This window comes from Lithobates pipiens, unplaced genomic scaffold, assembly GCF_037356315.1.
Source record: "Lithobates pipiens isolate NorthernLeopardFrog02 unplaced genomic scaffold, aLitPip1_a1.2 Scaffold_8, whole genome shotgun sequence".
Classification (NCBI taxonomy): domain Eukaryota; kingdom Metazoa; phylum Chordata; class Amphibia; order Anura; family Ranidae; genus Lithobates; species Lithobates pipiens.
In genome coordinates, this window is record NW_027507903.1 from 447,506,561 (window position 1) to 447,533,599 (window position 27,039).

The 27,039-nt window shown below is 40.8% G+C and overlaps 1 protein-coding gene across 4 annotated transcripts in view; it reads left to right on the forward strand.

The window, feature by feature from the left end:
- The window catches only part of GRIA1 (glutamate ionotropic receptor AMPA type subunit 1), a 410,043-nt gene that overhangs the window by 257,215 nt on the left and 125,789 nt on the right, over positions 1–27,039 (forward strand). For all 4 annotated transcript variants that reach the window (XM_077468352.1, XM_077468351.1, XM_077468354.1 and 1 more), the window contains exons 7-9: positions 5,775–5,942; positions 6,225–6,329; positions 20,001–20,111. In XM_077468352.1, coding sequence (XP_077324478.1) covers positions 5,775–5,942; positions 6,225–6,329; positions 20,001–20,111 — 384 coding nt within the window. The remainder of the gene's footprint in view (positions 1–5,774; positions 5,943–6,224; positions 6,330–20,000; positions 20,112–27,039) is intronic.

Below are 27,039 nucleotides of genomic sequence, written 5' to 3' on the forward strand. Positions count from 1 at the left end.
GGATTGTTAAGCTGCAGTATATTATACTTTTGGTTTTAGGTTTAATACGTCTTTAATTATTATAGATTATTATTATTTGTGAATGAATGAATGAATGAAATACTTATATAGCGCACAATGCGAACTGAATCGCCTCTAGGCAATAAATAATAAACAGATATATTCATGAGATTAAATGGTGGATAAGAGCGGAACTTACGAATCTGGAAATAATAAGGGGTAGATGGAAGCTGCAAATGTTAGCTTTCATTATCAAACCAGGTCAGTGACTTCTGGAATCCATTGCTGCAACTAAGGGCAAGTTTAAAAAGAAATGTCACCCACTTAGCTGTTCTTATTTCAATATTTCACTTGTTGCCTTTATAGAATATTTTGATTTATCAGGCCGTGTAATTGAAGAAGACATTGCTTGCTTAGCAATACACGCACGTTGAATCTTACAATCCTGACATTGTTCTTTAACGAATAGAGGTTAATGGCTTATGTTCTCAGACTGATTTCAATATCAAAGCAAGGAAGTTTGGAGTCACAAACTTTTTTTTTTCCCCTGTATATCAAACCCTTAACTTTTAATGGAACAGCATTATGCAAGCATCCAGAATTATATTCACAAAGGCTGTTGACTCATTTTCTGGCATGCAGTTTTTACAGATGTGATACTATTAGCCCTTGTACACACAGTCGGACATTCCGTCAACAAAATCCGTTGGATTTTGTCCGACGGATTTTGACCGAAACTGGTGTTGCATACACACGGTAGGACAAAGTTTTCGGAAAATCCGATCGTACGTAACGTGATGACGTTATTTCGTTACGACGGGACTACGTTCAGGCTAGTAGCCAATAGCTTTGGTCTAGGAATTTGATCTGAGCATGCGTGGCACTTTGTCCGATCGGAATTCTCTACACACGATCGGACAAAGTCCGATCGGATCATGTTGTCGGAAAGTTTTATAGCCCAGCTCTAAAACTTTGTTGGTCGGATATTCTGACGGAAATAGTCCGATGGAGCCCAAACACAGTCAGATTATCTGACAACACGGTCCGATCGGACATTTTCCATCGGAATGTCCGACCGTGTGTACAAGGGTTTATAGATTAGGTTTTTGCATGGCCACCTTTACAATTTTAGACACAAGTAAATATCAAACAGAGTATAGAAGAAAATATACATGACTATGTTCATATATAGGCTGGATTTTTCATTAGGCACAGCGATCCTGTGCTTATAAGTGACAGAGAGAAAGCATCCACATTGGAACCTTGGTTAACGAGTAACGCGGTTGATGAGCGTTTTGAAAGATGAGCAACTTTTTTTTTTAAATATGACTCGGTTTGCAAGTGTTGTCTAACAAAACGAGCAGAATTCAACCTAATAGGGTGTGTAATACAGCATTTGACCAGAGGTGTGGGGGGCGCCGGTGACACTCGTAACGGTTCAGAGCCGTTCGTAAATACTTATAACCACTCAGCAATACTCAGAAACACTCAGAAATATTCCATTCCCGAGTGTTTCCGAGCCTTTCCGAGGCTTTCTGAGTTCAGACGAGCTGTCCCAGAGTGTTTCTGAGGCTCTCCGGCGCCCCTCCCCCAAGTCTGGCCATATGTGGTATTGCATGCAATAGAAGCCAATGCGGAACAAATTATCTTCCTTTCCATTGTTTCTATGGAGAAACTAGCTTTGATATGCAAGTGCTTTGGATTAGAAGCATTCTCCTGGAACGGATTATGCTCGTAATCCAAGGTTCCACTGTATTCCATCATCCATTTTATTGTTATAAGTAAAAAATAAACTCATCCCATGTTAATTTCCACTATTTTTATAGATTAAAGTGTGGCAATTCGAGGTTAGCATTGTCAGGATAGATTCTCCGTTTTTTTTTTTTTATATACCATAAAAAGAAAAAATAAAGGGAGGAAGGAAGTAAAGAAATAATATAATCTTACTACATTTAATAGCAAAACCACTGATATATATATTACAAGCTCACTATTTAATAATAGAAAAATCTCTGATATCAAAATACCGGAGCAATACTAATCTTCCATCTTCAAAAAAAGGAAATAGAATTTATCTCTTTTATTAAACTGAAAAAAGAATTACTATCTGCAAAACATAAATTAAACCAACATAAATACTTTAAAGTGGTTGTAAAGGCTTCCTTTTTTTTTTTTTTTACCCTAATGTATTCTCCGTATTAAGGTAAAAAGAAAAACCTTTTTATGTGCACCCCCCACCCCAAATACCTACCTGAGCTTAATCTCAATCCAACACTGTGCCCAAGAGCAGCGGCGTTGTTCTCTCTCTCTTTCCCTCCTCACTGAGAGCAGCAGGAGCCATTGGTACCCGCTGTTGTCAATCAAATCTAGTGATGAGGGAGCGGGGGGACAGGGCTGAGCCATACTGTGTTTCAATAGACGCACAGTACGGCTCCTCGAGATCGAGCCTGCACATGTGTCACCAAAGAAAGCATCTTCTTGTGGTGGCACACGACGAAGAGGAGAAGCCAAGAACGCTGGCGGGGGGAACCCAAAAGAGGAGGATCAGTATTTAGGCCTAACATAGCCACTATTAGTGCATACCAGCAACATAGCCCTGTTATTGTTAGTTTAAAGTGATTGTCCATTTCCAGCTCGCCACTGTCCCTGTTAAATATCCCCCATCCCCTTTTAAATTAATAAAAAAATGTGCCTGGATCAACATCTATCTCAAACACAATAAAATGTCTCCTCCTCTGCTATATGTGTGTTCAAAGTCTTGGATAGCATCAATAAATGGTGGGAGGCAACGCAAAATGAAATCGTCCTTAGTTGGTTTGTTTCTTCTACCCATTTTCCTTTGTATCTTTGAATAGGGATGAGAGACAGCACACAGTGTCGGCTGTTCCATGCTGTTGTCTACAGCTTGCCACCTGAAGAGAAAAGCGTTGTTTATCTGATCTACAATTGCTTTTTTGTCATGTACTGGTTACATTTTTTCATATTATTTTGTTTGTTTTGCAATATGCACCTCTCTTCTGCAAAAATGGCTTACCTTAAATGCAGTGTTTCAAGAAGTATATAACTTCTATCCTATAACAATGGCAGAATGGGTGGTTGCCTGGGGTCTCAGAGTCCCTGGGGCTCATTCTAGGGATGCTACAAACGTTCTGTACTTTGGCGCTGTTTATAATCGATTTCCACTATGCAATTCTTTAGACTTTTTCAGAAGGTGGTCTGCGAACCTTTGATTTGTTCTCTGTAAAAGTTGTATTTAAAGGCCAACTCTATACCCATGTGTCGGCCTCTCAACAGTACATTATGATATACACTAAATTATCAAAAGTATTGTGACGCCTGTCTTTACACACACATGAACTTTAATGGCATCCCAGTCTTAGTCCGTAGGGTTCAATACTGAATTGGCCCACCCTTTGCAGCTATAACAGCCTAAACTCTTCTGAAAGGCTATCCACAAGGATCAGGAGTGTGTCTATGGGAATGTTTGACCATTCTTCCAGAAGCGCATTTGTGAGGTCAGGCAATGATGTTGGACCAGAAAGCCTGGCTCACAGTCTCCAGTCTAATTCATCTCAAAGGTGTTCTATCGAGTTTAGGTCAGGACTCATGTGTAAGCCAGTCAAGTTGCTCCACCCCAAACTCGCTCATCCATGACTTTATGGACCTTGAGTTGTGCACTGGTCCAAATCATTTGATGGAGGGGGGATTCTGGTAAGGGTTAGTTTTTCAGTGGTTGGGCTTGGCCCCTTAGTTACAGTGAAGAGAACTCTTAAGTCGTCAGCATACCAAGACATTTTGGACAATTTCATGCTCCCAACAGTTTGGGGATGGCCCCTTCCTATTCCAACATGACTGCGCACCGGTGCACAAAGCAAGGTCCATAAAGTCAGGGATGAGCGAGTTTGGGGTGGAGGAACTTGATTGGCCTGACCTCAACCCGATAGAACACCTTTGGGATGAAATAGAGTTGAGACTGTGAGTCAGGCCTTCACATCCAACATCAGTGCCTGACCTCACAAATGCACTTCTGGAAGAATGGACAAACATTCCCATAGACACATAGCCTTCCCAGAAGAGTTGAAGATTTTATAGTTACAAAGGGTGGGCTAACCTAATATTGAACCCTACAGACTTTAAAGTTCATGTGTGTGTGAAGGCAGGGATCACAATACTTTTGACAATATAGTGTGTATATTACCTTTTCCTAAAATCTTTAGTCAATCATGTAACAATGGGGTTGATTTACTATGGGCAAATCCACTTTGCACTACAATTGCAATGAAAGTGCACTTGGAAGTACAGTCGCTGTAGATCTGATGGGAAGATCTAAAATGAGGGGAAGCTCTGCTGATTTTATCATCCAATCATGTGCAAGCTAAAATGCTGTTTTTTATTTTCCTTGCATGTCCCATTCAGGTTTACAGCGACTGCACTTCCAAGTACAATATCAGTGCACTTGTAGTGCAAAGTGGAGTTGCCTTTAGTAAAAAAAAAACCTAAGTCTTCTCTTTAGTTTCCTCCCTGTGGTTAGGGGTTCTCAAGATGTGGAAGAATATTTTAAATATTCTTTGAATGAACATATTGTGAATAAGGGGGGCTTTGATAACACCCCCCTTAAAGGGTGGGTGCATTATGTCCCATAGTTATAGCAGAACCTGGGAGTCATTCACCAGAATATATCTTGTGGCCAAAAGAAGTGTTTCAGGGGACAGCTCCAAATATAGATGAATATTGCAGCCTGAACTTCATCCTAAATGTTAAAACTTGCCAGGGGCCTATTTTAATTTGAACAAAAAAAAGGTTCCTCAAAGATGGCTTTTAAGATTATTAAACAACCCTACACAATATGTATCCACATTCCTTGTACCTGGAAGCCGTGGTTTGATATTTTCTGCAGCCATCATTTGAGTCATTTGCAAACAGTATACCACTGTATAAGGTTCATTTCAAAATTCAAACACTGCATTCCAAATCCTGCAGAAATGTTACACAAACCCATGTCAGAAGCAAAATATAGGTTCATGTAAATGCCAAACCATATTTAGGTTTCTAAATAAAGAGGCAGGAACTCATGAATTGTAAACAGTCTGGGCCCATGGTACAATTGGTCTCACTAGACACTTGGCATGAGGCAGGAGACCTGGGGGCATGTGCCCCTGGCACAGGGGTCTAGAACAGGGGTCTCCAAACTTTCTAAACAAAGGGCCAGTTTACAGTCCTTCAAATTTTAGGGGGGCCGGACTGTGGCCATTGGGAGTAGAAAAGGTCCCGACATCGGTGAGAAAAAAATAATGGTTCATCATTTGTCTCACTGGGAGGAATTGTGCCCCATCTTTGGTGTCGTTGGGCCCCATTATTGGTGTCAGTGGGAGGAATTGTGCCCCATCATTGGTGTCATTGGACCCCATCATTGGTGTCATTGGACCCCATCATTGGTGTCATTGGGAGAAATTGTGTCCCTTCATTGGTGTGGGTGGGGGGGGGAAATTATGTCCCATTGTTGGTATCAGTGGATAAAACAGTGCCCCAAGGGCCGCATAAAAGCAAGCAAAGGGCCGCATCTGGCCCCGGGCCGCAGTTTGGAGACCCCTGGTCTAGGGAGACCACTACAATTAATCTTCCCCTGCCTGACACATGTGCACTGCAGTTAACAGATATGAACTGATTTTTACCCTGTTGGCAAAAAAATGCATTACTGTTCTTTCGTTGTGGTGGGTTGGGTGTTAGAAAAAACAGGCAGTTTTTATTTATTGTTGTCTCTGTCCACTGTGTAGTATACCTCAGCCCTAACGTATGATGGTGTTCGTGTGATGTATGAAGCCTTCCAAAATCTGAGGAAACAAAGAATAGATATTTCTCGACGTGGTAATGCTGGCGACTGCTTGGCCAACCCTGCTGTTCCATGGGGGCAAGGGATAGACATCCAGAGGGCATTGCAGCAGGTATAAAATGAAAAAAATGTAAATGTAAAAATGATACATTTGTTGTTTGAAACATAAAACAATACCATTGTGACGTAAAAAAAAAAAGTGTATCTACATGTTTGGAATAAATACTTTGATTTTTAAGACTGAATTTTAATATTTTTTTTTGTTACCATTTTACAATTTTAGATTTGTTTAATGATTACTTTTACATTTTAGAAGAACATAAAACTTAAAAGAAGTGTTTTATTGATGTAATTAAATGGTTGTTGCCATTTTATTCATTTAAAAAAAAAAAAGGTTCGACTGGAGGGATTGTCTGGCAATGTCCAGTTCAATGAGAAGGGGAGGAGAACAAACTATACATTGCATGTGCTGGAACTCAAACATAAAGGAATCCGACAGGTAAGGCTGAATCTTAACTGAAATTGTGAATCCAATAAATTGTGTAGTATAGCAGAAATAAAGTTAACAGTGAACAAAAAAAAAATCTATAAAGGTACATTAGCCTTGAAATGTTCTTGTCTGATTGTATTGATTGTATTACTCCCGATGCACTCTTGCTCAGGTCTCCTCCATGTCAGACATTTTTTGCATTACAGTAATTCAAGTCACGCCCACCATGGCATTGCACCCGCTTATAGTGTATTTAAGTCTAATATAAACGTTGTATATAATTCTTATATAATATAGAGCAGGCTTTGGAGTCTTCCTTTCGTATATGAATAAACAACGGACTTGATACAGTGGCAAGATTTGACAGAAAGTCTAGATTTATCCATATATTCGGTAAATAATTGTTCAATAATGTTGACCTAAACCATGATGTTAATGCTACCTCTTTTCTAAAGTCCCCATACACACTATCAAATTTTCTGCTGATTTTTTCCTTCAGATTTACCAAAACCATGTAGTGCAAGGGCCTGCCTGATTGCATACAAATTGAAACTCTTAAAGGGGTTGTAAAGGTTCGTTTTTTTATTTTCTAAATAGGTTTCTTTAAGCTAGTGCATTGTTGGATCACTTACCTTTTCGATTTCCCTTCTAAATGTTTTTTTTCTTTGTTTTCTTTGTCTGAATTTCTCACTTCCTGTTCCTCCTCAGTAAGCTGTTCAGTAAGCTGTTCTGGCTGACTAAACACCACTCGGATGATGGTGTGAAGTTTACTGAGGAGAAACAGGAAGTGAGAAATTCAGACAAAGAAAAAAAACATTTAGAAGGGAAATCGAAGGAAAATGTAAGTGGACCAACAATGCACTAGCTTAAAGGAACCTATTTAGAAAATAAAAAACAAAGCTTTACAACCCCTTTTAAGGTTTGACCTCATATTATATGGTTTTGGTAAATCTGAGGGAAAATCTGAGTGTGTATGGGGCTACTTACTCCAGACCAACAGAGGACTATGCTGATAGCATGATAGATCCAGGATCTCTCAGTAAAAATTCTATATTTTTTTAGTGCCCTGCACATGATTGGTTATTTATAATAATAATATTCTCAACCCCAAAGTGGACATGCTCTACGTCTTAAAGTGTTACTAAACCCACAACAGTAAAATCAGTCTGTATATACAGTAAATTGTGCTGGTTATACTCATTGTGGAACCTAAGGGGTTAATCCTACGCATTTTGTAAAAAGACTGATCCTGTCTTCTCTGATCCTCCCCTTCTTTCGCAGTCCCCAATCCATCTCCTGATAGTACAAAGCCTTGAAGGCACTCTGCACATGCTCAGTTTGGTGTGTATTGCTAGAGTTTTTTTGGGGGGGGTGCATGTGATCAGCACATGGCTAATCATCACTGTCCAGACAGAGGGTCAGGGGTCCTACAGCCTCATTGGACAGTCAGAGGAGAATGAAAACACATCCTACAAGCTTTAACCAGGTACTGATACAAGTCACAAGACTGCTATATACTGCTGATGAGAAAAAAATATTTAGCAGTTTATACTTACTAAAATTGTTGCATTTCTGTGTTCTGTGTACTGTGGGAGACCAAATATGGGTCTCCTCGGTTTATTAACACTTTAACCACGTGCCGACCGCTGCATGCCGATATACGTCGGCACAATGGCAGTGGTGGGCAAATGGGCGTACTTGTACGTCCCCTTTAATTGGCGGGGCTAGCGAGCGCATACAGTGTGACCATGCCCGTGGGACCTGTGGACTCGATGTCCGCCGGTCTCCCGGCGATCATGTCACGGAGTCACAGAACGGGCAAATGCAATGTAAACAAGGCATTTCCCCGTTCTGCCTTGTGACATGACAGAGATCACTGCTCCCTGTCATCGGGAGAAGTGATCGCTGTCATGTGAGTGGTAGCCCACCCCCCACCGTTAGAATCACTCCCTAGGACACACTTAACCCCTTGATCGCCCCCTAGTGTTTAACCACTTCCCTGGCAGTGTCATTTACACAGTAATCAGTGCATTTTTATAACACTGATCGCTGTATAAATGACAATGGACCCAAAATAGTGTCAAAAGTGTCCGATGTGTCCGCCATAATGACGCAGTCACGACAAAAAACGCTTCCATTACTAAAAAAATGCATAATAAAAATGCCATAAAACTATCCCCTATTTTGTAGACGCTATAACTTTTGTGCAAACCAATCATACGCTTATTGCATTTTTTTTTTTTAAACAAAAATATGTAGAAGAATACATATCGGCCTAAACTGAGGAAAAGATTATTTTTTTGTATATTTTTGGGGGATATTTATTATAGCAAAAAGTAAAAAATATTGCTTTATTTTCAAAATTGTTGCTCTTTTTTTCTTTATAGCGCAAAAAATAAAAAACAGTTAAAGGGACGCAGTGTCGAATTGCAAAAAGTGCTCTGGTCAGGAAAGGAGTAAAATCTTCCAGGGCTGAAGCGGTTAATGCTGAATATTGCAGAAGAGGCCGGTGTTGTTATTTCATTCTTTTTAAAGGCTATTCACTACTGTCCCTTTTTTTGTCCTGGGTTTAGTAATGTCCTGTACACACGATCTGACTTTTCAAAGGAAAATGTACGATCGGATCTTGTTGTCGGAAAATCCGATCGTGTGGGGATTCAATCTGACTTTTTCAGTCGGAATTTCCGACACACAAAGTTTGAGAGCAGGATCTAAAATTTTCCGACAACAAAATCCGATAGTTTAAATTCCGATCGTGTGTAGACAATTCCGATGGACAAAGTGCCACGCATGTTCAGAATAAATTACGAGACAAAAGCTATTGGCTACTGCCCTCTTTATAGTCCCGTTGTACGTGTTGTACGTCACCGCATTCTGAACGATCGGATTTTCTGACAACTTTATGTGACCGTGTGTATGCAAGACAAGTTTGGGCCAAAATCTGTCCGAAAAAATCAGACAGATTTTGTCGTCGGAATGTCCGACCGTGTGTACAGGGCATTACACTTTAAGCAAATCAGTCACTAGCTGCCCCAGTGCAAAATCCCACCCCGCTTTCTTGGACTTATTTCCTTATAGGACACAACTTTTTATGCTTAGGACAAAGTACAGTAAACTAAGGGGTGCTGGTAACATTATTTACTACAGAGTTATACAGGTAGCATGCTGGAGATTGGTAGAGAATGCAGCGATTCCCCCCCCCCACCTAAGTTTCGTCAGGTGACACCCCAGGTCACATGGCCAAGCACAGGGAATGCATGAGAAATCATTATTGCATTCTATAACAGCCTGAAGTGAGATTATTTTCCAACTTTGTTTTTGAGCAATCCACAAAAATGAAAGCTGGTGGAGGGCAGCAGGGTATATAGTTGTCAGAAGGCGGAGTGTGCAACATCACATAGAGAAAATAATTATAAATAATAAAATGTGTTTGAAGTGTGTGCATGTGGCTGAAAAGGCAATCTGATTCTTATTATGACTGATTTTTTGGTAACATTACCCAGGGAAACAGTTTGGCGAATTAGAGTACATTTTAAAACAAATGCGGTATAACAAATAAGGGGGTGTAACCCAAGTCCTTAAGCTTTCTTTGGCATGCAAGGGCTGTTACTGCAAACTTTGTGCCTGCAGAGAAAAATTACATCATCACTCTTCTGGATAAACCCATAGTCTTGAAAGTAACAAATGGCCAATTTTATTGTTAGCGGCGCATAGAAACACAAACATATTAATGAACAGTCTCTTCCCTCCATCTCAGCATCTCAGCGAACAATTGGAAATTGTTAGTAGACCACTGTGCATTTAAAATTGACCCATTCATTGTCGTTGATCTGGTCTTCGCATTCACATTCAGCATCATCCAATGTAGGAGTATCTAATAAAAGAAAATGTTGAAACACTTTAAAGGCCCATTCATACCTAAATGTGCATTTTTATTTGGCACATTGATGGACATTGGAGTGTTGTTTCAGGGTATCGCAAGGCAAAGCATGCATTCATAATTACATGCATTATGGTGCATTGACTAGCATGTGCATGGTAGGACGGGGCTGGGAGTTGTTTAACTCCAACCCCCCAATCCACTACAGGCCCCTCCAGGCCATTACTAATAACATAAGCTAAGGTTGGTGGCCCTAGGTCAAAATACTTTAACATTCAGACATCAATCAGAGCAGTTAGCTGTTAGCTGAGTATTATACGGTTATCTGCTTCTCGTTCAGACCTGCGATCAAAGACAGAAGAAAGTCTTCCAGTATTGACTTCCGTCACTCGGAGATGCAGCAACCAAATTATATTTGCTGCAAAGGAAACAGATTTTGAAATATGTGAAAATTTGAGTCACAATAAGCCATATTCTTTTGAGATGACCACCTTTCGTAATGCCCACCTATCAATCTGGCACCATGGGACATTTTCTTTACTTCTGGTCCTACTCCCTACTATAAAAGGGCATGTTGGTTGTTTTTTTCCACGGGCCAAAGGCTCCCAATCTTCCCTTTTGCAGGTGAAATGGTGTATGCACCTTGGAGTGATATTGAAAATAAATTACACGCATTACAAGGCATTGTTGTACCACGCGTTAATGCATATATTAGTGCACGATAGACAAATGCGTGCCGAAAAAAATCTGTTTAGTTTCGTTTTGATTACTTAATCTAATTATTTCACTTAGTTCAATTCGATTGATTCGTTCAATTTGTATTCAGAATTTTCAAATTTTCTTCGAACTTACAGATTTTTTTCAATTTGAAATGTTCAAATCGATACATTTTCGAATTGGTCGGAACAAAAATGTTATATTTTTTTTTTATTTGAACGCAGCAAAGTGAACAAACAAAAGAAAAATCAACTGGAGTTTAATGTAAAATTTGCTTTGAATTTCTGTCCGAATTTCCGAAATTTGGACTAATTTCATTACGTTACTTGGAGCACTCAGTAAAATTTGTTTATATTGTAATTTGGGTATTTGAATATATCCGAATTTCCGAATAATAAAAATTGGGTCTGAATATTAATTCAGAACGAAACAAACCGCACATGTCTAGTGCACAATTAAATTTGCACGTATAGGCGTGAAGTCATCCCAGCAGTTTACACCAGAAAAAGCCTTTACACCAGAAAAAATAAAAATGTAAAATGAAAAAAAGCAAATCCTTTTAAAGTTTAAAGTATTCGGCGAGTCTACACTAGCACACATGTAAAGCAGTCCTGCGGGATTAGCTCTTCTTAATTTTTATTATTATTATACAGGATTTATATAGTGTAAACAGTTTGTGCAGCGCTTTACAAGATGAGGGTAGAAAGAGTTACAATACAAGTCAATACAGGAGGAATCAGAGGGCCCTGCTCATTAGAGTTTACAATCTAGGAGGGAGGGTCAAGTGATACAAAAGGTAATAGCTGTGGGGCAAGAGTTGATGGAGAGAATTAAAGCACATTTGTTAGCAGGATAGGCTTCTCTGAAGAGATGAGTTTTCAGGGATGGTCTAAAAGAAACAGAGTAGGAGATAATCGGACAGATTGGGGTAGGGAGTTCCAGAGGATGGGAGATGCTCGGGAAAAGTCCGGAGGCGATAATGGGAGGAGGGGACGAGGGAGCTAGAGAGCAGGAGGTCTTGGGAGGAACAAAGAGAAGGATTGGGTTGGTATTCTCAGCAGTTCTTTTCTTCTATTATTTTTATCTAAATATACTTCTATATAGTTTCATAGTTAGTAAGGTTGAATAAAGACTCCAGTCCATCCAGTTCAACCTGAGTGAGAGTCTATATAACTTTCTTTACCATTTATCTTTGGTGGGCATATAACCATTAATACTTTCTTAGGGTTCCTGCCTTTTAGAGAGGAAGGTGTTCTCTTCTCCTACATCACCACTCTTTTGGCTCCAACATGCTCACTGTCTATGGCTGACAACACTTCTAGAGTCAATGTAGTGATATGATGATGTCTGAGCCCTTGTACACACGGTCGGACATTCCGACGGAAAATGTCCGATCGGACCATGTTGTCGGATAATCCGACCATGTGTGGGCTCCATCGGACTGTTTCCGTCGGAATATCCGACCGACAAAGTTTTACAGCTGGGCTATAAAATTTTCCGACAACATGGTCCGATGGGACTTTGTCCTATCGTTTGTAGAGAATTCCGATCGCATGCTCAGATCAAATTCCTGGACCAAGGCTATTGGCTACTAGCCTGAACGTAGTCCTGTCGTAACGAAATAACGTCACCACGTTCTGAACGATCGGATTTTCCGACAACTTTGTCCGACCGCGTGTGTGCAACAGTTTTGGACAAAATCCGTCAGACAAAATCCAACGGATTTGGTTGTCGGAATGTCTGACCCTGTGTACAAGGGCTTAGATGAATAGGGAGACATGGATCAGGGGCGGACAACGCAGAAAATTCATCAGCAGTAGCATAGCGTTGTTGACCCTTGACAGGAAATTAGAGGATAACAGCAGCACTGGTAGGATCAACAGGTACATACTTGAGAATAAGGGGACTATAAATATTAGCAGGTTTATTTGTTTTATAATGAAAGCATGTTCTTTATTTCTACAAATTTTGCATTTAGCCTGGAGCTCCCCTTTAAGTTTACAACTCACAGCAAGTTCAATTTACCTGTCACCTCTTCTTTGCCTTCTGTGACAATGTTTGGTGACATTGGTCCCTGCAAGTGGGACTGTTCTCACGACGAAGACTCAGCTTCTTCCTTATAATGCAGCCTAATATAAAGTGATTGGAAGCTGCTCACACAATAAGGCTTTCACATTGTATTAGGCTCATCTGTTCTCATGCACTTGCTTCCAGCAACACCACGGAGGTGTTACTATAGAATCCCCAATAACAATTGCAGGACATTCCCCTTCTGCCACCTGTGCTCTGTTGCCAGATGGCAGAACAAAACCCATCATGTTTCCAGACAGTACACTATTTATAGCTTTGCCAACCTTTGGAAGACAGTGATAGCATATACTCTAAATATATGCCCAGGTATGGGTTAACCACTTCAGCCCCGGAAGATTTTACCTCCTTCCTGGCCAGAGCAGTTTTTGCAATTCGGCACTGCGTCGCTTTAACTGACAATTGCGCGGTCATGCGACGTTGCACCCAAACAAAATTGATGTTTTTTTTTTCCCACAAATAGAGCTTTCTTTTGGTGATATTTGATCACCTCTGCGGTTTTTATTTCCTCTGCTAGAAACAAAAAAAGAGCGACAATTTTGAAAAAAAAGCAATAATATTTTTTGCTTTTTGCTATAATTAATACCCCCAAAAAATATATAAAAAAAACTAATTTCTTTCTCAGTTTAGGCTGATATGTATTCATCTACATATTTTTGGTTAAAAAGAAATCACAATAAGCATATATTGATTGGTTTGCGCAAAAGTTTAGCGTCTACAAAATAGAGGATAGATTTATGGCATTTTTATTATGATTTTTTTTTATATTAGTAATGGCGGCAATCTGTGATTTTTATCGTTACTGCGACATTGTGGAGGACACATCGGACACTTTTGACACTATTTTGGGACCAGTGACATTTGTACAGTGATCAGTGCTATAAAAATGCACTGATTATTGTGTAAATGACACTGGTAGGGAAGAGGTTAAACACTAGGGAGCAATCAAGGAGTTAAGTGTGTCCTAGGGAGTGACTCTAACTGTGGGGAGGGGGTGGTCTCACTACAACATTACAGAGATCACTGCTCCTGATGACAGGGAGCAGTAGATCCCTGTAATTTTGCTAGGCAGAACAGGGAAATGCCTTGTTTTACATAGGCACCGCCCCGTTCTGCCGCTCTGTGTCATGATCACGTGCCCCCGGAGGAGATCAAGTCCACAGGACCCACGGGCACGCTCACGAAGTATGTGGCGGGTGCGTGTACGATGACAGCACGCGTGCGTCCACAATGCCGCCCACATTTGCGCAGCTGTGCCATTGTGTCGATGTACATCATTGTGCGCTGGTCGGAAAGCGGTTAAACAAATAAATAATTAACTGTAAAACCTGACTCAGAGTAGAAATACATCTACATAACCTTAATATAAATCAATCTAAAGGTTAAAGAGGATCTGTCACTTTAGAAATTCCTAGTAATCAATTAGATTGATGCAAATTATGACATTTTCAAATATGCTGTATTTGCCAGTAATGGCTATTTTCAAAGCCATCTTTTTCATAAAGCAAGTTGGCCTCACTTTTTTTCAAATTAGTAAGGGAATAACAACAGGCAAATTAGTCAGCATGAGTCAAGGCGGTGGTCAAGATAATTTCCCTGGCATTGTGACCATTGCCTCCATGCTTAAATGGTTTCTCTGTGTTATTACCCATCCAAATATCAGAAGAAATATATTGGTGCAGGTGGGTTTCCCCATGTTCCTCTCTTTAGGGCAAGCTGTTATGTCTAAAATAAAGTGAAATTCTGGCCAAAGTCAAACATTACAGACACTATATTACCAAAAGTATTGAGACACCTGCCTTTACACACACATGAACTTATAATGGCATCCCAGTCTTAGTCCATAGGGTTCAATATTGAGTTGGCCCACCCTTCGCAGCTATGACGGCTTCAACTCTTTTGGGAAACCTGTCCAGTGTGTTTAGGAGGGTGTCTATGGGAATGTTTGACTATTCTTCCAGAAGCGCATTTGTAAGGTCAGGCATTGATGTTGGATGAGAAGGCCTGGCTCGCAGTCCCCACTCTAATTCATACCAAAGGTGTTCTCTTGGGTTGAGATCAGGACTCTGATCTAGATTTTTTTTTCTGTCATGTACTGGTTACTAGAGATGGACGAACTTTGGACAGGACGTTTCGCAAACGCGAACCGCAAACGCGGCCGAAAGTTCGTGAACCGCAAAGTTTGCGGCGGGCCCCATTGACTTCAATGGCAGGCGAACTTTAAAAACCTACAGGTCATACTTACAGCCAAAAGATAATTACTAGCTGTGCACACATAGTCCCACCACATGGCCACTGACATAACACATGTATGAAGTGAATCTGGGATCGACAACTACAAGCATTCTTTTTTTATATGTGAAATTTTGACAATTCAGGACTCAGGAGCGCATGAAGGCAATGAAGGAGAGGAAAGGTCAGGGTAGGCTATGACGAGGGTGCAGGAGATGATCACGAGCACCGTGATATAGAGCACTGACAACAGCACCGTGATATAGAGCACTGACACCTGCACCGTGATATAGAGCACTGACACCAGCACCGTGATATAGAGCACTGACACCAGCACCGTGATAGAGTGCACTGACACCACACCAGCACCGTGTAACTAGTGATTTGCAGACTGTACCTCAGTCCCTACACTGATAAAGGATTGCTGCAGAATAGGGCAGCAGTCAAGTATAATATTCTTTCTATATTTGGAAGAAAGTATATTATACGTGTACAACCCTATATACTATACACCTATACCAGTCCTTAAAAAGGACCTTTGCGGACCTACTAAAAGTAATAGCTAGCTAGTGATTAAACTGACTGTCCCTGCTGCACACAGCGTCATGTCCCTCCCTGCACTGACAAAAGACAGGCTGCTGCAATCACCAACCTAGCAGTGCACTGAACCCTATATACTTTACACCTATACCAGTCCTTAAAATGACCTTTGTGGACCTAATAGTAATAGCTAGTGATTAAACTGACTGTCCCTGCTGCACACAGCGTCCTGTCCCTCCCTGCACTGACAAAAGACAGGCTGCTGCAAACACCAGCACAGCAGTGCACTCAACCCTATATACTGTACTACACCTATACCATACCAGTCCTTAAAAGGACTTTTGTGGACCTAATAGCTAGCGATTTGTGTCACTACAGTCTCTCCCTGCTCCACACAGCATCCTGTCCCTACACTGAAATAAGACAGAATGTAAAATGGCCGCCAGATCAGGTCTATTTATAAGGTAGGGGGAATGTCCAATTGTCCATTTGCTGAAATGTCTCAATTGGCTGTCCTGTACCCCATGATGGATGTGTCATCATAGGTCAAAGTTCTTTCACACTGTAAACACATATGTCCGTCGGGCGAACAGCGGCAATAGTCCGCCTAACAGGTGAATCGCGAACACGCAAAATTCGCAGCAAACGACCGCCGGGCAAACAGGTCGGCCATCCCTACTGGTTACAATTATTTTGTTTGTTTTGCTATATGCACCTCTCTTCTACAAAAATGGCTTACCTGCAATGCAGTGTTTCAAGAAGTATAGAACTCCTATCCTATAACAATGGCAGAATGGGTGGTTGCCTGGGGTCTCAGAGTCCTGGGGGCTCATTCTAGGGATGCTACAAATGTTCTGTACTTCAGCGCTGTTTATAGTCGATTTCCACTATGCAATTCTTTAGAGTTTTTCAGAAGGTGGTCTGCAAGCCTTTGATTTGCTCTCTGTAAAAGTTGTATTTTGCAGCCCAACTCCGAGCTCAGCCACCCATATACCCATGTGTAGGCCTCTCAGCAGTACATTATGTTATACACTAAATTATCAAAAGTATTGGGATTTTACACACACATGAACTTTAATGGCATCTCAGTCTTAGTCGGTAGGGTTCAATACGGAGTTGGCCCACCCTTTGCAGTTATAACAGCTTAAACTCTTCTGAAAGGCTATCCACAAGGATTAGGAGTGTGTCTATGGGAATGTTTGACCATTCTTCCATAAGCATATTTGTGAGGTCAGGCAATGAAGTTGGACGAGAAAGCATGGCTCGTAGTCTCCGGTCTAATTCATCTCAAAGGTGTTCTATCAGGTTTAGGTCAGGACTAAAAATCCTAAAGGAGAATGTCCGGCCATCAGTTTGCGACCTAAAACTCAAGTGCACTTGGGTTATGCAGCAGCAACAATGATCCGAAACACAACAGAAAGTCCATCTCCACATGGTTCAAACAAAGCAAAATGTTGGTTTTGGTGTGGCCTAATCAAAGCCGGGACTTAAATCCAATTGAGATGCTATATCACGACCTTACACAGGCCGTTCATGCTGCAAAACCCTCCAATGTGGCTAAAATAAAAGAATTCTGCAAAGAAGAGTGGGCCAAAATTGCTCCACTGCAATGTGAAAGACCCATTGCCAGTTATCTTAAACGCTTGATTGCAGTTGTTGCCAAGGGTGGCACAACCAGTTATTAGGTTTAGGGGGCAATTACTTTTTCACATAAAGACAGGCAGGTTTGGACAGCTTTTTTGCCTTAATAAATTAAACCATCATTTAAAAACTGCTTTTTGTATTTAATTAGGTTATCTTTGTGTAATAATAAAATGTGTTTGATGATCTGAGTCATTTAAGTGTGACAAATATGCAAAGAAATAGAAATCAGAAAGGGGGCAAATACTTTTTCACACAACTGTAGCTTTCATCTAAGATCCCTAACTCATATCCATCAATTTGCACAGGAGCCATTTACCCTACCAGCATGCCTTTGGAGTGTGGGAGGAAACCTACGCAGGCACAGGGTAGAACATGCAAACTGCAGGCAGCTAGTGTCGTGGTCAGGATTCAAAGCAGCAACGCTTTTGCTGCTAGGCGAAAGTGCTAAACACTACACCACTGTGCTGCCTATTACTTAGCTACTGATATTAATATATTTGATATATGTTTGAAGGTTTTTATATAAAAATAATACAATAATATGTTTTTGTTTTTTTTAAAGAAATAGTCTCATGAAACACGCTTTCAAAACAAATTAACATTTATTATTTATAAAGTGTTGCAAATGTAATATTTTTAAATCAGAATCAAATGTAAATGTAATTAAAAAAAAAAGCCTCTTTCTCAGCTAACAAATCAAACTGAAACACATGTATATACAGTATATCTGTAAAGAACATAGAACACAGAATGTACTAACTTTTTTTTTAAACCTTTTAGGAAACTAATTTGCACTTTAACCACTTCAGCCCTAGAAGGATTTACCCCATACTGACCAGACATGTTTTGCGATACGGCACTGCGTAGTTTTAACTGACAATTGTGTCTTCATGTGACGCTCTACCCAAACAAAATTGATGTCCTTTTTTTCCCCACAAACAGAGCCCTTTTTGGTGGTATTTCAAAACCTGCGGTTTTTTAATTTTTTGCGTTATAAACAAATAAAGACCGCCAATTTGAAAATCAAACCTTTTTTTTTTTACTTCCTGCTATAATACAATAATCCAAATAAAAATATAAAAAAACACATTTATTCATCACTTTAGGCCGATATATATTCTTCTACGTATTTTTGGTAAAAAAAATTGCAATAGACGTATATTGATTGGTTTGCGCAAAAGTTATCGCGTCTACAAACTATGGAATTAATTTTAGGGACTTTCACTTATTTTTTTATTGTTGTTACTGGTAATGGCGACAATCTGCGTTTTTTAGCGGGACTGCAACAGTGTTATAAAATACACTGATCAATGTATAAATGACACTGGCGGGGAAGGGATTAACACTAGGGGGCAATCAACTGGTTAATTGTGTTCCCTGGGTATGTTCTAACTGTAGGGGGGTGGGCTACCAGGGGCATGACAGAGATAGCTGTTCCTGATCACTGGGAACAGAAGATCTCTGACATGCCATCTGGCAGAATGGGGAATCGCCTTGTGTACATTGGCAGTTCCCCGTTTTGCCTCTGTACACCACGATCGTGGGTCATCGAGTCCGCCGAACCCACGGGCATGTTTGTTTTTGCAGTACAAATCAGCACAGATGCAGTGCAAACAAATGATATCTTTGTTTTTAACCCTCTAAAGTCCACATTTTTCAATGAGTTAGCGTGACTCAAAATGTGCTCTACCAAACGGTGAAGCAGAACGTTAAAGGGTTACATTTTAATAATATTGGGTGCAAAGTGGGCAGAGGTTGATGGTACATAATCTGAATTTGAATTCCAATATCTCAAAAACCGAACCGGCTGAAACAGTTTTTTTTTTTTTGTGGCAAAAAATAGTTTTTAAGCTTAACAGCTGGCGGTCCCTCATCTTGCATCTTGGTTGCGTTCTGCCGCATGCAGTAAGCGCAAACCTTGAATTGTCTCAATAGGTTTATACAACAGACATATATCCATTTATTATAAATATGTTAATCTGCAAATAAAATAAACATTTTGGATGGTTTGTTAAGCAACATTTAAAGCATGTGAACGAGGCACAACAGCTTAGATGATCTCACACTTCATATATACAGCTATAAGGCTCTATGCACAGTCACATGCACCACTATTTTTCAGGAAGAAATCAAGAAACAAATAGCATTTCAGGGTACTGCTTATACACAATTAACATTTCTAATGGTTTCCTTTTAGAGACACGTTTCAAGATCAATACAATAAAACGTGGGGTATCTGCAAGATTATTCCTATATTTGCGGTCTAAATTCTGTGTAATAGTCCTTGGCAGCTGAAAGTGGCTGTAAGTTTCCAGCAGTCTGAAATCCTTCTTGTATAGGACGCCCACATTGAACACTCTGCCATTACAACATTGTAAACCAACAGAGAAAATACTGATTTATGGCACACTACTATAAATTGGTGGCAAAAAAAAATGTCATCCCTACCTGTACTTGAAATTCTAGGCTTAGAACACAGTAATGAGTTGCAAACCTGGAAAAGAATATAAAGTTTAATGGGCCAGAACAAGATGGAAAGAAGTGTTCATTGACAATAACATATCTTTTCTAATTAACAGATTGCTACATGGAATGAAGATGACAAATTGATCCCATTAGCCACTGATGCCCAAGCAGGAAATGAAACCATAGGGGTTCAGAATAGGACGTACATCGTTACCACTATATTGGTATGTATAATGGTTTAGCATTTAGAATGGTTTTTACTGCTCTGTGTTTTAACTAGTGAAGACTGAGAATTTCTGCATTCTTCCTGCTTTGTCTACAAATTACAATAAATACATTTGAATTATTTTTAATAATTATTGTAAATTGTATAGAATAATGGTTTGTAATCCTCGGATAGAGAGAAAATCTTGGTGGTCTCTATCTATTTGAGGGCATGTATGGTGTGGCTTTGGTGGTATAGATTTTCTTTATTTAAAACGGTGAGGACTAAAAGATACTTTTAGTTAGGTAATATGAAGTATTGCATGTAACTATTTTGTACTCTTTTATCCAACTAGCAGGTTTCTTCTAAGGCTGGTCATACATTATACAATTTTCTTGTACAATACCAAAACACCTTATAAGCCCTTGTACACGCGGTCGGACATTCTGACAACCAAATCCGTTGGATTTTGTCAGACGGATTTTGTCCAACGGATTTTGTCCAAAACTGTTGCATACACACGGTCGGACAAAGTTGTCGGAAAATCCGATTGTACATATCGTGATGACATTATTTCGTTATGACAGGACTATGTTCAGGCTAGTAGCCAATAGGTTTGGTCTAGGAATTTGATCTGAGCATGCGTGGCACTTTGTCCATCGGAGTAGGCTACACATGATCGGAGTATGTCCGATTGGAGCATTTTGTCGGAAAATTTTATGGACAAGTTGGAAAATTTGGTCCGTCAGATACTCAGATGGAAACAGTCCGATGGAGACCACACACAGTCGGATTATCCGACAAAACGGTCCGATAGGACACATTCCGTCAGAATCTCCGACCGTGTGTACAAGGGCTAACACAAGGCCCAAACCTAAACAACACTTCTAATTTGTATCTAATCTGGTGGGCCCTTGCACTACGTAGTTGAAGGTAAATCTAAAGGAAATTGTACAAAAATTGTACAAGAAAATTGTTGACAAAGCTCACTAGCTCAAGCTGAAAATTTCACACACAGGTACCTGACACCTTTTTTTAACACCTTTCCTTGGTATCATTTCTTGACTTATCCTTCTGACTCCTTCATCTGACTTGACTTACCATAGGGCTTTTTCCAAGTTTTAGTCAGAGACGGAAGTGTTTGAAAGGAAACAACCTCCACTGTGCTGTTTCCTTAGTGTTGGGCAGGGCTGGATTTCTATCACCGGAGCTTGTAGATACACAGCTTCTAGTGCCCAAAGCAAGAGCACTTTTCTGGAATTATGCATTTTAGCCTTAAAGGGATACTAAAGAGTGCATTAAGATAAAAAACCTTCTGCCTTTACAACCACTTTGAGCCTGACTTACAGTATTTTAACAATATATATGTGAGTGTGGGCAAAAACGATTTAAGGAAGAGGATAGATAGATAGATAGATAGATAGATAGATAGATAGATAGATAGATGTTATATATATATATATATATATATATATATATATATATATATATATATATATATATATAATATATAGTTATATAATATAGAAAATATATAATATATAATATATAAAATACTATATAAAACCAATACTTTGCGATTCGCGATATTTTGCCGTGCAAATCTCCAACTCCATTTATAGAAATGCAACCCCAAGCTTGCAAGGAACCTCCACCATGCTTCACTATTGCCTGCAGACTCTCATTATTGTACCACTCTCCAGCCCTTCAGCAAACAAAACAGCCTCCTACTACAGCCAAATATTTGACATTTTGACTCATCAGTCCAGAGCACCCGCTGCTACTTTTCTGCACCCCAGTTCCTGTGTTTTCATGCATAGGACATGGAACCCAGGATAACCAACTCAATCCATGCTTCTTCTGTGTCTGATGCTGGGTCCTGAATCTTAAGCCATCTTAGTTGGCTGGCTAGAAATTACAAAACGTCTGCGCCTGCGCATGGGAGTTACTTGGTCCAGACACTCATGGCATGCTGAGATTGTATATGGAGCTACAATTGCGGGCCTTGGTGTACCATTAGATCTTAGATTATAAATTAGATTATATTAGAGTATATCTAACAGGCAGAGAAAGAAGTATTTATGGTAGAAGAGAAATACAAAGTATACAAGGTATCCTTTCTGACCCAAAAAGCTCTCTGCTAGCATTGAAAAAATGTTCTGCTTTAAAGAAATAATTTAAAATAAAATTTACTGAAAACTATTATAGTTTCACTTTAAAAGGATCAAATGGCAGTACTGATGCATTCTAGAACAGTCAATTGTGCTGCAGCTGCTTTGATAGACAGGAGAACTGATGGCATTGTTCTGTTGGATAGTAGAGAATCAATAGTACTGTTCAGATAGAAGAACCAATGATATATCCCTGTTGCGCAGTGAAGTTAATGTTACATGTCTTTACGTACAGGAAGCGAGGAATCTCTCCAATTTCACAGACAGCGTAGTAGCGGTTATGATGATCTTCTGCGCTTATATTCGTATAAGCGGATAGCAATTTTCCATAAATATATATAGTTATAATGACCTCCAGGCAGATATAAAAGATATAATTAATTATAGCTCAATATTCATTACTACATCGTCAAATACCATTTTTAATCACAAGCAGTGCAAGTCCCTGAATTGTACTTGGCATTAGCCACTAGCAATCCCTATACAGCAGGGCTGGAATGTGAGAGAAAAAAACAGTACAAGGAACCAATCAGTTTATCCCCTAAGAAAAAGCCAGTGCGCTAATAGGAAGAGAAAGCAGAGTAATAAGGAGCTCATCACTGAGCTGCTTTTCCTTTCACTCACTAGTCTTGGACATACCTCCCATCATTTTGAGATGGAATGAGGGACACCTACTACCAAACGTATGTAGGCATAGAACACTCCTTTTGCCACCCACCTTAAAGGGGACATAACCCAAAAAAAAGTTATTTAAATCTACAAGTGCTTTTTTTTTACCACTAATATTTCTTAATAATGGCTTTTAAAATTTAAAAATGCAGCAATTTAGAATTTGGATGAAATGGTTAGCACTGGGAAACACTTTTTTAAAGATACAACTATACAGATCAGACCAAAATGCAGGAAAAATGAGGAGCAATGAGGGACAGAGGGACGTTGCTCCAAATCAGGGACAGTCCCTTTCAATCAGGGACAGTTGGGAGCTATGGCCTTGGGCTCGGACAGGTACAGGAAGACCTGTGTTCAGAAAAAGTTGGTTTAATGATGCTAGCCAGCAAACTAAGGACATTTAAAGTGTTACTATACCCACAACAGTAAAATCAGCCTCTGATGCAATTAGCAGACCTCCAGCTTTTGCAGAACTACAAGTCCCATGAGGCATAGCAAGATTCTGACAGCCACAGGAATGACAGCCAGAGGCAGAGGCATGATGGGACTTGTCGTTTTTCAACAGCTGGAGGTCCTCTAATTGCATATCCCTGCTCTATATGCAGTAAAGCGTGCCTGTTATACTCATTGTGGAACCTAATCATCTGCATTGTGTAAAAAGGATGTTTGCTCCTGCCTTCTCTGATCCTCCCCTTCTTCCACAGTCCCCAAACCATCTCCTGATAAGATAGAGCCTTTGGAGTAACTCTGCACATGCTCAGTTTGGTGTGTACTGCTAGAGAGTTTTTTTTTTTTTTTTTTGTGGCGGGGGTGCATGTGATCAGCCCAGGGCTAATTAGCACTGTCCAGTCAGAGGGTCAGGGGCCCTGCAGCCTCATAGGACAGTCAGAGTAGAATGAAAACTCCTCCTACAAGCTTTACCCAGTGCTCGGCCAGACACTGATAGAAGTCACAAGACTGCTATATACTGCTGCTGATGCGAAAAGGTATTTAGCAGTTTATATTTACTAAAATAATTGCATTTCCATGTTCTGTGTACTGTGGAAGACCAGCTATAGTGAATGCAAGGTCCTGGGTTTAGTAACACGTTAACCACTTTAATACAGGGCATTTATACACCTTCCTGCCCAGACCAATTTTTAGCTTTCAGCGCTGTCGCACTATGAATGACAATTGCGTGGTCGTACAACACTGTTCCCAAACTAGATTTTTATCATTTTGTTCCCACAAATAGAGCTTTCATTTGGTGGAATTTGATCACCTCTGCGATTTTTATTTCCTGTTAAACAAATGAAAAAAAGACTGAAAATTTTGAAAAAAAAAATGTTTTTTTTGTTTCAGTTACAAAACTTTGTAAATAAGTAAGTTTCCTCCTTTGCTGATGGGCACTGATAAGGCAGCACTGATGGGCACCGATGAGGTGGCACTGATAGGTGGCACTGATATGCGGCATGGATGGGCACTGATAGGCGGCATGGATGGGCACTGATAGGCAGCACAGATGGGCATGGATAGACGGCACAGATGGGCATTGATGGGCATTGATGATGGGCACTAATATGCAGCACTGATGGACACTGATAGGTGGCACTGAGATGCGGCATGGATGGGCACTGATAGGCAGCGTGGATGGGCACTGATAGGCAGCACAGATGGGCATGGATAGATGGCACAGATGGGCACTGGTAGGCAGCATGGATGGGTACTGATAGGTGGCAAAGATGGGCATGGATGGGCATTGATAGGTGGCACTGATGTACTTAATGTTTTTTTACTGATGGATGCCAATCAGTGCCAAACGATAATGCCTGCCAATCAGTGATGCCCATTGTGGGCACTGATTGGCATCCATTGTGGGCACTGATTGACATTCCTGGTGGTCTAGGGTCACATACCTGGTGGTGGGCATCCCTGGTGGTTTGGTGGCATCCCTGGTGGTCCAGTGTGGGCATCCTTGGGGGAGGCTGTGCTGATAATCGATCAGTGCAGACCCCCCTGTCAGAGGAGCAGGCAATCGATTTCCTCTACTTGCGTCTGATAGACACGAGTGAGGAAAAGCTGATCACTGACTCTTCCTGTTTACATCGTGATCAGCCATGATTGGACACGGTTGATCACGTGGTAAAGTATCTAGAAGAGTTCATATGACGTTAAGTCAGGATATTGAAATCACTTTGCCGCCGTCATTTTTGCTATATGGTGGGTGGCAAGAGGTTAATGCTGAATATTGCAGAAAAGGCCGGTTTTGTTATTTTATCTTTTTAAGGGCTATTCCTTTTTAATTTGGTATTTTTGGGTGGAGTTCTGCTTTAACTAAAGACAGGGGAAACTACTATCATTTCATTTGTTGGGTATATCCCTGTTTGTAGAATCTCTCTCTAATTGTCCTGATCACCAATGTTGCCAGGAATGAAAGTTATGTTGGATCGAAAATCTGAGTTGCCACCAGAAGTAGAGGAGAAATTTCCCTAAGGCCTCTTTCACACGAACGATCCATTCAGGTCCGCCTGTCAGTTTTTTAGGCGGACCTGAACAGACGCTCCATAGACGTCTATGAAGCGTCGCATGTCAGCGGTGACATGTCCACTGACATCCGATCCGAAAAAGTGTGACGGAGGAAAAACCTACTTTTTCATCCGTCTGAGGATCAGCTGACGACGTATGCTGCGTTACGTCCTCATCCGATCCCGCACAGGGGAGAGCGGCGCTCTGACAGGTCCGTGCGCAGTGTGCAGAGACCAACTTGTCATCTTCCTGCTCAGCGGGGAACGACGGAGCGATCCCCTGCTAAGCAGAACGGGCTGCGTACACATCCGTGTGAAAGAGCCCTTATAAGACGCAGATGGCAGAATAAAACCTTCCTCTACTCTAGCTTTAGATATAATTTAAAGTGTAGCTAAGGGCAAAACGTTTTTTTAGTTTTGGATAGAGTGAAGATGGATTAGAACCCCTGTTAGCTTTTTATTGTTGTCTGCGCCTCTGTGAGGGAGAGTCACTCTTTCTATTTGTCCTGTTAACTGCTATCATTGAAAGTGGAAGTAAAGGTAAATCCCAAATTTTGGGTTGACATCAGAACAGTAGAAGAGAAGTCATCCAATTCAGACCCTAGTTCTGGGGACACACCAATCCCCTCACTTTGCAAGGATTTCCTCTAACTTCCTGTTTTAACTATGGGACAGGAAGAGAAGGGAAATCTCTCCAATGGGACACAGATGGGGGGAACTGATGGGTGTTGTAACCCTCCCTCACACTATCCACAATGAAAAAGAAACGTTTACATTTAACCACTTAAGGACCGCCTCACGCCGATACACGTCGGCAGAAGGGCACACCTGGGCACAAGCATGTACAGGTACGTTGCCCTTTAAGAGCACAGCCGTGGGTCGCGTACGTGCTGTCGGCAACGCGCTCGCAACCCGATCCTGAGCTCCGTGACCGTGCTTGCGGGACCCGCTGACCCAATCGCCGCCAGTGTCCCGCGATCGGGTCGCAGAGCTGAAGAACGGGGAGAGGTAAGTGTAAACAAACCTCTCCCCGTGCTTCCTAGTTGCCTGTCACTGATCGTCTGTTCCCTGTCATAGGGAATGACGATCAGTGATGTCACACGCTATCCACGCCCCCCTTCAGTAAGAAACGCACATTAGGTCACACTTAACCCCTTCACTGCCAGTGACATTTTTACAGTAATCAACGCATTTTTAATTGCACTGATCAATGTATTTATGCCAATGGTCCCAAAAATGTGTCAAAATTGTCCGACGTGTCCGCTATAATGTTGCAGTCACAATAAAAATCGCTGATCGCCACCATTACTAGTAAAGAAAAAAAATTATTAATAAAAATGCCATAAAACTATCCCCTATTTTGTAGACGCTATAACTTTAGCAAAAACCAATCAATACACGCTTAGGCCGCGTACACACGGGCGGACTGTTCGCCCAACTTTGTCCGCTGAACAGTGTTTCAGCGGACAGTCCGCTCGTGTGTGGGCTTCAGCGGACAGTTTCAGTGGACAGTCTGACGAACAAAGTTTTTCGGAATATCCGTAAGACAGTCCGCTGAAACTTGGTTTCAGCGGACAGTCCGCTCGTGTGTAGGCTTGTTCGA